Source organism: Garra rufa, chromosome 19 (assembly GCF_049309525.1).
Source record: "Garra rufa chromosome 19, GarRuf1.0, whole genome shotgun sequence".
In the NCBI taxonomy this organism is placed as follows: domain Eukaryota; kingdom Metazoa; phylum Chordata; class Actinopteri; order Cypriniformes; family Cyprinidae; genus Garra; species Garra rufa.
In genome coordinates, this window is record NC_133379.1 from 34,551,598 (window position 1) to 34,566,895 (window position 15,298).

General features: G+C 35.9%; 1 protein-coding gene across 9 annotated transcripts in view; it reads right to left on the reverse strand.

Annotated features, from left to right (window-relative positions):
• mapk10 (mitogen-activated protein kinase 10) overlaps nt 1-15,298 on the reverse strand; it is a 93,432-nt gene that overhangs the window by 53,592 nt on the left and 24,542 nt on the right. For 7 of the 9 annotated variants that reach the window (XM_073824839.1, XM_073824837.1, XM_073824838.1 and 4 more), the window contains exon 3: nt 2,221-2,292. In XM_073824839.1, coding sequence (XP_073680940.1) covers nt 2,221-2,292 — 72 coding nt within the window. Of the gene's footprint in view, nt 1-2,191; nt 2,293-15,298 lie in introns of all 9 variants that reach the window. The other 2 variants (XM_073824841.1, XM_073824840.1) reach the window with 2 other exon arrangements.

Here is a 15,298-nt window from a genome sequence, read left to right on the forward strand (position 1 = left end):
TATCAAGCCTGTAACCATCAAGCCTAATTCAATGATAAAAAACGCATTTTTGGCAAATCCAGGTCATTTACCATAGAGATTTTTTAAGTTTATGACTGTTATAGCACCAACTGTGGTCCGATCTCCCTAAATCTTTGCATGCTTGTTTCGAATCACTGGTTGCATGTTTTGAGTTTTTGTTTAGGCTATAGACTTTTGGGTATATTTGGACAGGCCCCTTTTCTAAACGATCCCATTATAGATTTCCAAAGGGTAAATCAGAATTTTTTTTGATAAATATTGACCAAGAGAGTCCAGTGTTTTTTTCCCCAGACTGAGCGGAAAACCTAGGACTAGTTCGCAAAAGTAGTTATTTTACATTCTCTCAATCATTTAACAAATGGTTTGATTGGCCGCAGTGGTATTAGAAGCAAAGTTGTTCCAAAAAAGGGGGTCTATCATATGATACAAATATTGTAAAAACCGTGCAATTTACAATCGTGCCTCCAGTGGCCAATTTCTTCTAAATTTCTCACAGACCTTTAGGGCCATGAGTCAAACAGGCCCACAGAGTTTTGTACCGATCTAATTCCATTAATCTTGTCTAATAGATGCTCAAATTTCATCGGCCTATGGTGGCCAAGTGTTTTGAGATGCGCAAATGTCCTTAGAAACGCTTGTGGCACTTTTGACCAAAACCATGCATACCCATTTTCACGTTGATAGGACAAACCGTTGCATAGTTATGGCCATTTTTATGTTTTTATTTTTCCACTTATAGCGCCACCAAGTGGCCAATCTCCACGCAAGTTTTTGTTTAGGGTTTGGGTATATTTGGACAGGCCCCTTTTCTAAACGATCCCATTATAGCTTTCCAAAGGGTAAATTTTAACATTTTATTTGATAAATATTAACCAAGAGAGTCCAGAGAATTGCACTGCAGTGTTTTTATTTCACAGATTGATTGAAAAACCTAGGACTAGTTCGCAAAAATAGTTCTTTTACATTCTCTTAATCATTTAACAAATGGTTTGATTGACAGCAGTGGTATTAGAGGCAAAGATATTTGGAAAGAGGAGGTCTATCATTCTAAGTCTATCAATATTGTGTGTATGTGTAAAAAAAAACACAACATACAATCGTTTATGCCCTTGAAAAATGTGATATTGCCCCCAGAGGCCAATTCTTTTAAATTGGACCCAGGCCCACAGAGTTTTGTTCCAACCAAACTCTGTTAATCTTGTCTAATAGGTGCTCAAAATTCATTAGCCTATGGTGGCCAAGTTTTTTGAGATACGCAAATGTCCTTAGAGTCGCTTGTGGCATGTTTGACCAAGACCGTGTGTACCAATTATCACATTTATAGGACAAACGGTTGCATAGTTATGGCCGTTTTTATCATTTTTTCCCTTCTTATAGCGCTACCAAGTGGAAACCCTCTGCTGCTTTTTTTAATGTCACCTCAAATTTAGCTCTTACATATTGATATTCATTCTTCAGAGAATCTTCCTGCACTGATTTGGTTCTAATTGGGCGAAAAAAGTAGGACTAGTTTGCAAAAGTAGGCTTTTCAAAAAATTGCAAAATACCAAAGAGTTATGAGCGATTTCGTACTTTGGATCACTGTAGCGCCCCCGTCAGGCCGATTGGGCCGAGCCTTGGTGACATTGTAAATGGTGTGAGTAATACCATCCCTCCAAGTTTCAAATCTCTATGACTTACAGTTTGGCCTGCCCAATCAGTTTTACATGAAGATACTTGGAGATGCTGATACTTGGCCATCCTAACATTTACAACCCATTTTATTTCCACAGTGTGATATATTTCAGAGGGAAACAATAATATGATGAGAAACATACTGAAATTGAAGACATTATACAATGAAAAAAAAGTCAATTTCTCGGAAAATACGGATTTACACAAGGGTGAGTAAATGAGTCAGAATTTATTTTTTGTGCTTTTAATTTGAATGATGCATTCGAATGCCTGCATTGATTTTAGAAATACCTTGCATGCATATTTACAGTGATCTTAAGATGTTCTTAATGCATTTTGGGAAACCCGACTCTGAATGGCTTGCAATGCTGCAAGGAATTGATTCTGTAAGCTGTACATCTTCCTTAAGGGCCCAGACAGGCTGTCACCAGTATTTGTTTCAGACAATGACACATATAAGCATGACGGACAGAATGGAAGTGAATGAATACTCTACCTTTTAATTTACCTGTATGGAACACACACCTGACAAAAGGCAATCTTCACATCCAGGACTGGAGCACTGCAGTTATATAAGAAACGTCTGTTCATAAATACCTGAAACAGAGGAATAAAGAGTTATGATTAGAAACTGAATGAATAAATATTGATGCTTTTTTCATTCCATGAAGCATTTTCATCTCCAAATGATTTGATTTCTCAAGATGTTTTTTGGCAGATAATGATATGTGCTAAAAGAGAGAGAGCTGAGATGATAAACAACACTTTTTTTTTCCTCTTCTCACATCTACCATCTTTATTCTGTCTCAAAGCCCCTGCCCTGTGGATGTAACGGCTCTCGGCACGCTGAGGATCTATGCATTAGCCACGTATGTGTCTGAGGAGAACAGGCTTTCCAAGAATAGTCAGTGTCATCCAGAAGTCAAAGACAGTATGCTAATTTTCCTTGATTATTTCTTTTGCTTGCTCTGCTCTGTTTCCTGTTATTTATTTATTTGTTTCTCAAGGGACGAGGAGGAGCTTTTGGTAAGCGCTGTGCACCCTGCTTTTTAAAGATACTGAAGCCACGTGGATAGGCGTTAAATATTCATTAGTGTTTTCCAGACTTCATATCAGCCAGCAGTAATAAAGGGATCAATCCATATGGATGCACAATATGTGGGTCATTTTACCAGTATGAGATTTTTACATTTATTTATAGGTTAATATTTCGGATTTTTCTTGGTGTCAGTGTAAAAAAAATGAAAATATAAATGTATGAATCGATGTAAATATATAAGTAGTAATATTTAGATATTATTAATAAAAATCTGGCTTACAGACGCCAATGTAAATATATTATAGGTTAATATTACAAATTATTTTTTTAAACATAACAGACCTTTAAAAAACTTTCAAATGCCAATATGTTTAATAGGTTAATATTACTTTTTTTGTAAATAAAAAAAAGTATATATATATATATATATACATTCATACATTTATGAAGCAATATAAATTTGTAAGTAGTAATATTAGATATTACCAATAAAAATCTTAAAAAACATACAATTTTACAGACACCAATATGTATTATAGGTTAATATTAGTGATTTTTCTTGGTGTCAATGTAAAAAAATAAAATAAATATAAATTAATGAACTGATATAATTTTATAATAATAATTATATATTACCAATACAAATCAGGCTTTAAAAAAATGTTTTCAAAATTTTTAATCTTACAGATATAAATATACTTATATTATAGGTTACTATTACTTATTTTCTTGGTGTCAGTGTAAAAAAAGGTAAATATAAATTTATGAAGCGATATAAATTTATAAATAGTACTGTTAGATATTACTGATAAAAACCAGTCTTAAAAATAGTTTTTTTAAACATAACAAAATCTTACAGACCCCAATATATATATTATAGTTTAATATTACTGATTTTCTTGGTGTCAGTGTACAAAAAAGTGTATATAAATCTATAAATTTATAAGTAGCACTATTAGATATTACTGATGAAAATCAGTCTTAAAAGGATTTTTTAAAAACATTACAAATCTTACAGACCCAAATATGTATTATAGGTTAATGTTACTGCTTTTCTTTGGTGTCAATAATAATAATAATAAAAAAATTATATATAAAAGCAATATAAATGAGTAAAAGTACATACAAATCTTAAATATAATAAAATGAAATAAGTCTTAAGTAAAAGTATTCATTTGTTATTTGCGTATATATATATATATATATATATATATATATATATATATATATATATATATATACATGCACACAAATAACAAATGAATATATATATATATATATATATATATATATATATATATATATATATATATATATATATATATAATGACAAATTAATACTTTTATTTAGCAAAGATGGATTACATTGATCAAAAGAAAAGAAAAAAACAGCTTTGTTATCAGTGGAATAATTTAAATTTTAAATTGCAATAATATTGCTATTTTACTGTATTCTAAATGAATTAAATGCAGCCTAGGTAAGCATAAGATTAAATATTCCAAACACACACACACACACACATTCACATATACACATACTGCCAGCCAGAATATATATACTGTATATATACGCCTCTGTACATACTGTACAGTGCAGAATATCTAAAGTATCATCTATGGCTGAGCCTTTGACGCAGATTTTGATAATGGTTGGATGTGTGAGTGAAAACATGCTGCTTTTGAGTGGCAGCTTACAGCTGTGTGTGTGTAAATGACATGAGGACTGCCTACGACAGCCCACGTGTGTTTGTCAAATGACTGACATTAACAGCACCGCTTTCATTTCCTTTCCACAGCGACTGCTGAAACACACAAACCATCATGGGATACGGTGCAGCTTTATGATAACCTTCATATTATTGATCAAACGAGTCAATATGATGGAAAGATGATTCAGAGAGAAGCGCTAGAAAGAGATGATGCTTAAAAATCCATCTTAAATAGCTCCCGGTCCAGTAATTTGTGGGATTCATTCCTTAATTACTATTTTCGCTCATTAAGTGTAGTCTGAAGTCAGTTGTGTTCTAATAACAGTCTGATCAATACAGAAGCTTCTTATAAAAGCAAACAGCTAGTATTAATGTGTGATTATTTCTGCTTTACCACAGCTGATATCACAAGGGTATGTTTCTCCCACAGTTTTGTCAACGATTTGAAAATTACAGTTTTTGCCATATTTAATCAAAGCAATTTTTTTTTTATTTCAATACCTCCTTAGGGGCCGTTCACATGTCGCGCCTAAAAACGCGTGGAAAATGCTAGGCGCGCCGCTTTCTTCCTTATCAACAAAGCGCTCCGGCGCTTGCGCTCCGGAAGCGTCTGCCGTTTCTAAGCAACCATCAGCTGCGCTCTAGCTCCAAGCCTATGCGTCTCCATGCATTGTTTCTTCTATTAGCGTCAAAATAATGGGGGCTTGACAAATCATAAAGTTCAAGAAATCCCTGGACCACAATGATGAGCTGCTCCTCCATGTTTCTGCTGAGGTTTCAATGTAACATAAAAACGTGAGGAAGCTGATTGGTTAGTTCATGTCACATGACGTTGAGATGTTTTTAATAGGGCTGGGAATCGATTCCAAAAAGAATCGATTCCTCGATTCCGAGGCATTGGGAATCCTCTCAAGGGGAATCGACTCCTCATTCAGAGCCGTTTTCAGTTCAACGAAACTTACCTCTTAAACGGAAGGCTACATTCCATGAAGGCTGCATATTTCGGCTGCAAGTCATCAAACGTCGATTGACGAAAATAAACGTAATAAAAACGGCTCATTACTAAACTCGTCTGAGTTTAAGGATGCAGCCTTCAGTTTGAGAAGCACCCATTAATTTGCATCCTGCTCGCTAATAGTTATTAAAGTCTGATACATTTCCACGAAAAGATTTGTTCGGATAGATCATTTAAATGAACCAGTTCAAAAAACGATTCAGATGTTATTTTACGGGAGAACTGGCTCATGTTGTCCACAATTTTGAGCGCTGCACGACAGAATAGATCATGACGTGTCTTGATCTTATTTACATCTTAAATAAATGCTATTTTTAATCTTTCTATCAGCCAATGATAACTCTGAAAGAAAACAAGCTCTTATATCATCCTGCATTTATATCCTTTTTTTTTTTTTTTTTTTTTTTTACAAATTAAGCTTCATATTAAGATAAGGTGACTTTATACGACCTTTACATCCTGCATTTAGTGCGAAATTAGCTTCCTCCAATCTAAAAAACAAGAATCGAAAAAGAATCGAAACAAAAGTGAGGAATCGATTCTGGAATCGAATCCAATCGATTCCAGAACCAGGAATCGGAATCGGAATCGATTCCAAAATTTTCGGAATCGAACAGCCCTAGTTTTTAAATCGATGCAGCGCGGACGCGCCTGGAAAAAATGAGCGCGTCGCACCACGTGCGCGTCGCGACTGCGTCGCTTCCAATATGCGCGTGCAAGCCGCGCGTCTCCATTTGAAATAACGAACTTGCGCGCGCAAAAGACGCTTCATGTGAACGGCCCCTTAGAGTGAAAAAACTGATACACTTGCACTTGTGAATGTCCTCATTTGTTTTGTATCTCCTCCTTCAAACCGAAGCGATTGATTAAAACATTCCGCCAGTCTGTTACCTAACTTGAATAGAAAACAAATGAACTCTCAAAACTGATTTAGCAAAAACAGAACTCGGCTCAGGAGACAAACAGCTGTCGGTGAGAACATCCTTGAACAGATTTCAACAGTCTGACAGCACACAGATTTTTATAACACACAGTATGCTAATGAAACACAAAGTCTTGATATACTGAGGAGTTGCTGTAAGCAATTTTCTGTAGCACAAGCGGCACCAAAGAGAATTGAAAAAAAAAAAAACAACACCCTCAAATGCTCCCTCTATCTGCTATTGTTCACAATCACAGTTTCCATAGTCAGTCATTTTGTTGGTAATACTCCAAAAATTTGCTTTGGGGTAGGTTTACATGACAACAATGGTCAACCAGGCTGGTTTTAACATGTCAGCAGCAGGCTGGTTTAGGGATTAGTAGAGGGATTTTGGCCACTGACCAGCTACTTCCAGCATAAACCAGCTAAGACCAGCCAACCAGCCTAGGCTGATTTTAGCTTTAGCAGTGCAGCTACATAACAAATGTAAAAAAAGAAAGGGGTATGAATACTTTCGTAAGGCACTATACCAGTATCCCTGCTGAACCCCCCCCCCCCCCCCCCTCCCAGCTAAATCCAGCTTAGACTGGCTGGTTTTAGCTGGTCAGCAGGCTGGTTTTAGAGGGGTTTTGGCCACTTTCCCAGCCTGGCCAGGTCTTAGCTGGTCAGGCTGGGAGACCACCAGCTAAAACCAGCTACTTCCAGCTTAAACCAGCTAAGACCAGGCAAGACCAGCTTTAGCAGCTCAGCAACATAACAAAACGTAAAAAAAAAACAAGAAAGGGTATGAATACTTTCATAAGACACTATACCAGTATCCCTGCTGAAATAAACAGTTAAAACCACGCCTAGGCTGGTTGGCTGGTTTTAGCTGGTCAACAGGCTAGTTTTAGAGGCCACTTTGAGACCACCAGCAAAAACCAGCCTGACCAGGCTGCGAGACCATGTTAAACCAGCTACTTCCAGCTTAAACCAGCTTAAACCAGCTAAGACCAGCCGAACAGCCTAGGCTGGTTTTAGCTGTTTTTTTTCAGCAGTGCAGCAACATAACAAAACGTTAAAAAAAGGAAAGGGGTATAAATACTTCCGTAAAGGCTGGTTGGCTGGTTTTAGCTGGTCAACCAGGCAGGTTTTAGCTTGTAATAGCTGGTCAGCAGGCTGGTTTTAGGTTTTTTTTGATTTACTTCCAGCTTAAACCAGCTAAGACCAGCCAAGGCAGGTTTTAGTTTTAGCAGCGCAGCAACATAAAACGTAAAAAAAGGAAAGGGTATGAATACTTTCGTAAGGCACTATACCAGTATCCCTGCTGAAAAAAACAGTTAAAACCCCGCCTAGGCTGGTTGGCTGGTTTTAGCTGGTCATAGCTGGTCAGCAGGCTAGTTTTAGAGGGGTTTTGGCCACTTTGAGACCACCAGCTAAAACCAGCCTGACCAGGTTAAACCAGCTACTTCCAGCTTAAACCAGCTAAGACCAGCCAAACAGCCTAGGCTGGTTTTAGCTGTTTTTTTCAGCAGTGCAGCAACATAACAAAACGTGTAAAAAAAAGGAAAGGGGTATAAATACTTCCGTAAAGGCACTATACCAGTATCCTTGCTGAAAAAAAAGCCTAGGCTGGTTGGCTGGTTTTAGCTGGTCAGCAGGCTGGTTTTAGGGGGGTTTTGCTTTACTTCCAGTTTAAACCAGCTAAGACCAGCCAAGGCAGGTTTTAGTTTTAGCAGCGCAGCAACATAAAACGTAAAAAAAAGAAAGGGTATGAATACTTTCGTAAGGCACTATACCAGTATCCCTGCTGAAAAAAACAGCTAAAACCAGCCTAGGCTGGTTGGCTGGGTTTAGCTGGTCAGTAGGCTGGTTTTAGAGGGGCCACTTTGAGACCACCAGCTAAAACCAGCCTGACCAGGCTGGGAGACCAGCTAAAACCAGCTACTTCCAGCTTAAACCAGCTAAGACCAGCCAACTAGCCTAGGCTGCTTTTAGTTGTTTTTTCAAGCAGGGATATTGGAGAAAAAAGAAATAGACATAAGACCAGAGAGAGAGAAAGGCCAGTCTATGCTGCTCAACACCTTTGGCTGAAAGGTTGTGTTTACAGCAGCACCAGCTATGAATGCTAACATTAAATCACACCACATCAACACTCTCACCAATGAATTAAAAACTGAGAACAACCGAGGATGTGTTTGTGATTTTTAATAATTAAAACATTAACAGAAAATATTTAACATTTTCTGAAGAAAACACAAGTAGTGCTACAACATGCTAAACAAGCCTCCAAGAGTTTTTATAGAATGCCCTTATGCAGTTGCTAGGGTTGCTGCTCAAAGGCGTTGATTACTAGCTCATGTCAAAAGAGCTCCCACACATTCTGTTTCCTAGATATGACTCAAGTCTCTCCTTTTTTCAGTAATAACTGAGATGCTAACCTTAGCAAATCCAGCTAATGAATGGATGGTGTTTTATAAGGGAAAATGGACTTAAAGGGACAGTTCCTTAACACAAATTAAGGTGTTTTTGATAGACTATTTTATGATGTACTTCATATTTCTGAGCCTGGGAACATGTCAGTTGTATTTCTAGGTCAGAAAGCTTTTGGATTTCATCAAAAATATCTTACTTCGTGTTCCGAAGATAAACGAAGGTCTTATGGGTTTGAGACGATATGAGATTAATGACAAAATGTTCATTTTTGGGTGAACAGAAAGCCAAATGGATCCGAATCCCATTATTCTCAATGTTCACCATCACTGGTGTGGTTCAGATCAAGACTACTAGATTTAAAGTCTCCATAGCAACACAGTATTTCACATGATCTTAAATTAGACATTATCGATTGCTTAGATTAACTGGGATAAACATATGCGCTCTCTGGCACTGCTATTCAATAAATATTTGACAGCACATAAATAGTTGAGCTGCAGCAAAATATTATCAATGAAGGGGAGGATACGGCAAGGTCATGGGCGCTTGGCCTGACGAATGAGGCCGAGAACCGATGAGGAGCCTTGATAAGAGAGTGATGAATTACTGAGTGCAAATACGACATTAACAGACAACAGGACGCAAGCAGAGAGCAGGAACTCTGCCTTCCCAGGGGGGCAAAAAGGGCACTGATGGTAATAAAACTCATGCCTGGAGATTAGAAACACAGCTAGATGGATGCACAAAAAATGTCTATTATGGATCTAGCATCCAGCCTCTGGATAATAGAGAATGGGTGAGTTTAATAATGCTGGATTGTGGGAAAAGCTCTCTTGTGTATCGACAGACCTATTGAGTTGGATGGGGTGCGCAAGATATTTAATAAAGTCGATCTTCAATATTGTCAACAGAGAGACGTGAAGGTGGGTATAGAGCTGGATGGTATGCAGGGTTATTTGAGGTTTCTAACCATAAAATATATGGTTTTTACTTAAAACAAAATGAACTTATTTAATTAAAAAATAAAAATCAGAACTATGTCAACATAAAATTAAAAAAACACAATTATATATATATATACTATTTGCTATTACTATTTTCATATCATAGAAATACAAAAATTTATAATATATAAATATAAATTATAAATTAAACTTCATAAAATATATATATATATATATATATTTTTTTTAAAATAAATATAAAAATATACAACTTAGCCATACCTATAATACATAGCTATAATAAATTAAGAAAAAATAAATAATTGAAAATAAAAAAAATAAATGAAAATAATTTAATAATATAAATTTTAACCATGATTTTTTTATATCATCGAAATACAAAAAACCATAAATGAAAATTATAATTTTGCTTTGACTGTAATTAATTAGAATAAATTATAAAAATAAACTACAATAAATATACAATACAAAAATAATTTAAAATAAAACTATAAAAGTATATACACCAAATCAGCATATTAGAATGATTTCTGAAGGATCATGTGACACTGAAGACTGGAGTAATGATGTTGAAAATTCTGCTTTGAAAACAGGAATAAAATACATTTTAAAATATATTGAAATAGAAAACAGGTATTTTAAATCATAATAATAATACAGCATTTTTGATCAAATTTTGATTTCTTTTAAAACATTTAAACATCTTCCTGACTCCAAATTTTGAATCGTTATTGTAGATGTATTTCTTTTATGTAAATTAAACCTCAAAATTACTCAATGAATTATTTAAAATAAATAAATAACCATTACATTTATATGTTTCTTAAAAAATTAAAGAAAATATATCTCATTTGATTTAATTTTAAGATATTCTTTATTTTTTAGTTGATGGACACAAACCAAAAGGTAAAATTATCCTTGAAAGAATAAGTCTGCCATTATTACACAAATTGCTTCTTATTTTGTCACTTAAAGTTAAAAACATGACTCAAAACAGTATTACAATATACAGAATGAATTTGCTGATTACTGCTGCTGAAAATGGTCAATTCTCATCATGTTTTGGGCTGTACTAATTGATCAGCCCAGGAAAAACATCTGGAGTACTATAGTCTGCCAAAAGTGATAACAAATCAAGTAGAAAAACTGTTTGAGGAACAAAAGGCATTTGTGGTTGGCCAAACTCATCCAGGATTTCCAGTGCAAGAATCTTGACAACATTCATGTTTGTTCTTATCATTTTCAATCAGTTAGGTGAAATTTTAAAGGTTGTATCAGCGATTTCTAGCCTGAAACATAAAGTGTAAAATTCAGCTTATCTTTCATCACGATCCGCTCGCTGCCTGCCCCATAAATTGTCTGTGAAAAAACCGCGTCTCTCTGGTCAGCCTAGGGTCCGAGATATGCCAAAAAAACAATCGGCACTACCAACCTTTCCACAGCAAAAACAAACATTGTTCCAACCAATCAGCGTCAGGGGTTTGGTGTCGTGGACTTTCGCTCCGCCTCCCTCACATCCCTGCACCAGTAGGAAAGTCCACAACACGAACCCCCTGACGCTGATTGGTTGGAACACGGTTTGTTTATCTGTGGTTATTGTTGATAGCGCCGATTGTTTTTTTGGCATATCTCGGACCCTAGGCTGACCAGAGAGACGCGGTTTTTTCACAGACAATTTATGGGGCAGGCAGCGAGCGGATCGTGAATAAAGGTCAGCTGAATTTGACACTTTATGTTTTAGGCTAGAAATCGCTGATACAACCTTTAAGCTAATATCTTAATAATACTTCTACGTGCCTTTACCACCTATTAACTTTAGCTTGTCAAATTATTACACCCTTTCCTGCTTAATAAGTCCTTCTCTATATGATTTAGCAGCTTCCACACATTTTTTCTGTGGTTTAGACATAACATAAATTAGCAAAACAACGTATTCAGTAGTACATTAACTGTGCGAACCATGCTGTATTTACATCTGAGTATCACCAATATGGCCGCACATCCGGGTAACTGACCAAACCGTGATGTAAGTGCAAACCCTCCATAAATACGACTCTCAGCAGAGTGTCTAGCATCTGCTGAATGGTATATACGTCATGGCACCAGCATTAGTGGGTGTTGGTGTGCTGTCGTTATGCCAAAATCTGTCTTTCACACAGGTGGTGCGCACCAGAGGCTAATTTTGTAAAGTGTTTGGACAGCATGTGAAACATTCAGAGCACGGCAGCCATATTGAGACGAGCAGACAGGTGATTTCAGAGCAACGGTGAATCATCACCCCTGAGACCTGACAGATGGAAAGTGTACATCATCCTCCATCTCTCTTTCCTCCTCTTTGTCTCGCTCTTCAACTCAGTTTCATGAACGGAGAACATTGATTAATTAGTCCATTGTGTCTGGAGCTTTGGGGTCAATTAACACTGATGATCTGCCAGAGCTTGAGCTTCATAAAAGCCAGATATGGGATATTCCTAGTTCAAAATCCATGAAAATTAATTAAAACATTTAATTGCACAAATCTTATTTCATTAAAACGCTTTTCACTTTATAAGATGTCAATCGATGGACTGGAGATGTGCGAATTAATGGTGGATCATTGTGATGTTTCTATCAGCTGTTTGGACAGCACGCATTCACTAAAGACCCATTGGTTAGGCATTGAAAATGCTCAATTTCTTCAAATCTGTTTTAATGAAGAAACAAACTAATTTACAGTTGAAGTCAAAAGTTTACATACACCTAGCAGAATCTTCAAAATGGTTTTACCAAAATAAGAGGGATCATGCACAATGCATGTTATTTTTTATTTATTACTGACCTGAATAAGATATTTCCCCTAAAATATGTTTACATATAGTCCACAAGAGAAAATAATAGAAAATTACCCTGTTCAAAAGTTTACATACACTTGATTGTTAACCCTGGTGAAAACCCCAGCTAAAACCAGCCTAGGCTTGTTGGCTGGTTTTAGCTGATCAACCAGCCTGGTTTTAGAGGCGTTTTGGCCACTTTTTCAGCCTGGCCAGGCTGGTCAGGCTGGGAAACCACCAGCTAAAACCAGGCTGACCAAGCTGAGAGACCAGCTAAAACCAGCTATTTCCAGCTAAAACCAGCTAAGACCAGCATGATTGAATAATATTAAAGCATGATTATTCAATCACCAGCCTAGGCTGGTTTTAGCTGTTTTTTTTTTGTTTTTGTTTTTTTCAGCAGGGAATACTGTGTTGTTACCTTTTCTTTTTTGTTTTTTGAGTGCCATGTTTGTCCTGAACCGGTAAACTGCCCGCTGTTCTTCAAAGAAGTCCTTCTGGTCCCACAAATTCTGTGTTTTTTAAGCATTTTTGAGTATTTGGACGCCAAACACTCACTGATGCTTCAGAAGAATAAACAATGCATTAAGAGATTTGAAGATTAGGGTAAATTTGACTTGTTTTGTCTTCTGGGAAACATGTAAGTATCTTCCGTAGCTTCTGAAGGGCAGTACTCGATGAAAAAAAAAAATCTGATATTTAGGAAAAATTAGAAAAAAGTACATATCTTCATTCTATTCAAAAGTTTTCACCCCCTGGCTCTTAATGCATTGTGTTTCTTTCTGAAGCATCAGTGAGCGTTTGAATCTTCTGTAATAGTTGCATATGAGCCCCTCAGTTGTCCTCGGTGTGAAAAGCTAAGGGTTCACCAAAATGCTGAAAAACCAAAGAATATGTGTGACCTGAAAGATTTTTCTGAAGAACAGCGGGCAGTTTAACTGTTCAGGACAAACAAGGGACTCAATATCTTGTTCAGGTCAGTACCATGCACTTTGTATAATATTGTAGTACAATAATGAACATTTTGCAGATTCTGCAAGGTGTGTGTAAACTTTTGACTTCAACTGCACATCTTAGATGGTCTGAGAGTGAGTAAATAGAGCAAATTATAAATTTGGAGTGAGCTATTCTCTTACTAAATACTGTAATAGTATATAAATAATAAGGCTACTAAAATAATACTGAGAAACACCCTGGCAGCCAAGCATTGAAAAGTGTGACTGAGCTGCTATAATTATCATCAAACCTGTCAACAGATTAGTTCCAGCCATCTCCAAATCACTAGTGTTCCTCAGTACATTAATGAGGAGCAGCAGATTCTGTTAATATATGCGCATAACCTTCATCAATATGCAAAAAGAGTTGAGAAAGACAGGACATAAAATAAAGCATGAAATTAAAGCTGGATATGATAATTATGAGGGCAAGGAAACAGATACTCAACCTCTACCCTTTAATGCCAGATATATCTGGTTTGTGTCTGGGACTTTAATATTATTCAATCATTCTATCTGTCAATCATCAGAGGTTTGGTAGGAATACGTCGTCTGGGAAAAGCTAAATTCAAGATATAATTTCTGTGAAATTGAGAGATAGGCAGAAAAGAGGAAAGGGAGGGGTAGAGAGATGAAACATGGCAGCAGATGGAGAATAAGAGTTTTTTTGGCACAGAAAAAAACAGGGATAGTTATGGACGACCTTTAATTACAGAAATTCATGTTTTAATTATATTTATTTGATGGTTTTCATTTTCCAGTTCACTTCAAAAGAAAGTTACTGAAACGAAATCTCCAAAATAAGAATTGAAGATCAAATGTAACCATATATTTTTAATTAATAGTCCCAGATTTATTTGCAAATCACTTTTCTTCAAGGACTGGTTCGAAAATAATCTTCTTTTAGTTGGACAGCTCTTTAACTCACAAGGAAGGCTTTATAACTATTCCGATTTTTTACTGAAATATAATATTCCTGTATCTGCGGATGAATATGCTGTTGTTTTCAATGCCATTCCCTCTGGTGTGTCCTTTCTGTTGCAAGGTACCTCATTTCCACGGCCATGTATTTACTGTCTGAACTTGACTGACACGATGATTGGAAATGTGTGCTTTTCTGTAGCCCAACAGAAAAATAACTCTAAAATCAGGACTCTCTTCCAGAGAGAGGTAACAACAGTCCCTTATGTAATACCATATTGGAATAATATTGTGGAGAATATACCTTGGGAGAAAGTATGGTCCTTGCCTCATAAGTATCTGCTTAAAAATAAAGTAAGAGAAATAACATTTAAATTGATTCACAAATGTTATCCTACTAAAGCCTTCCTTAGAAAATATAAGATATATAAGATATTGAAGTGAACTGCTGCTTCTGTCATTCCTCTGAAGAAGATTTCATTCATTTGTTTTGGCAATGCACCTATCCAGAAAAAGTTTGGTCAGATTTTGTTATGTTTATTCAAACTTATTTTGTAACTGACTTTTCTATTTGCTTTAAAGATGCTTTCTATGGATTGTTTGAGTACTCAAAAGAGAATATAGGGAAATATTATATCATTAATTTATGTTTGCTGTGGCTAAATTTCACATTCACAAACAAAAATTTACTGGCTCTAAACCTCTTTTCTCCTTGTTCAGAGTGGACTTTTTTCTTCTTTTGTGTGTTATATCTTTTTGTATATTTGTACTTAATTGTTTGATTGTTGTACTGGCTAAGACAAAAAAATTAA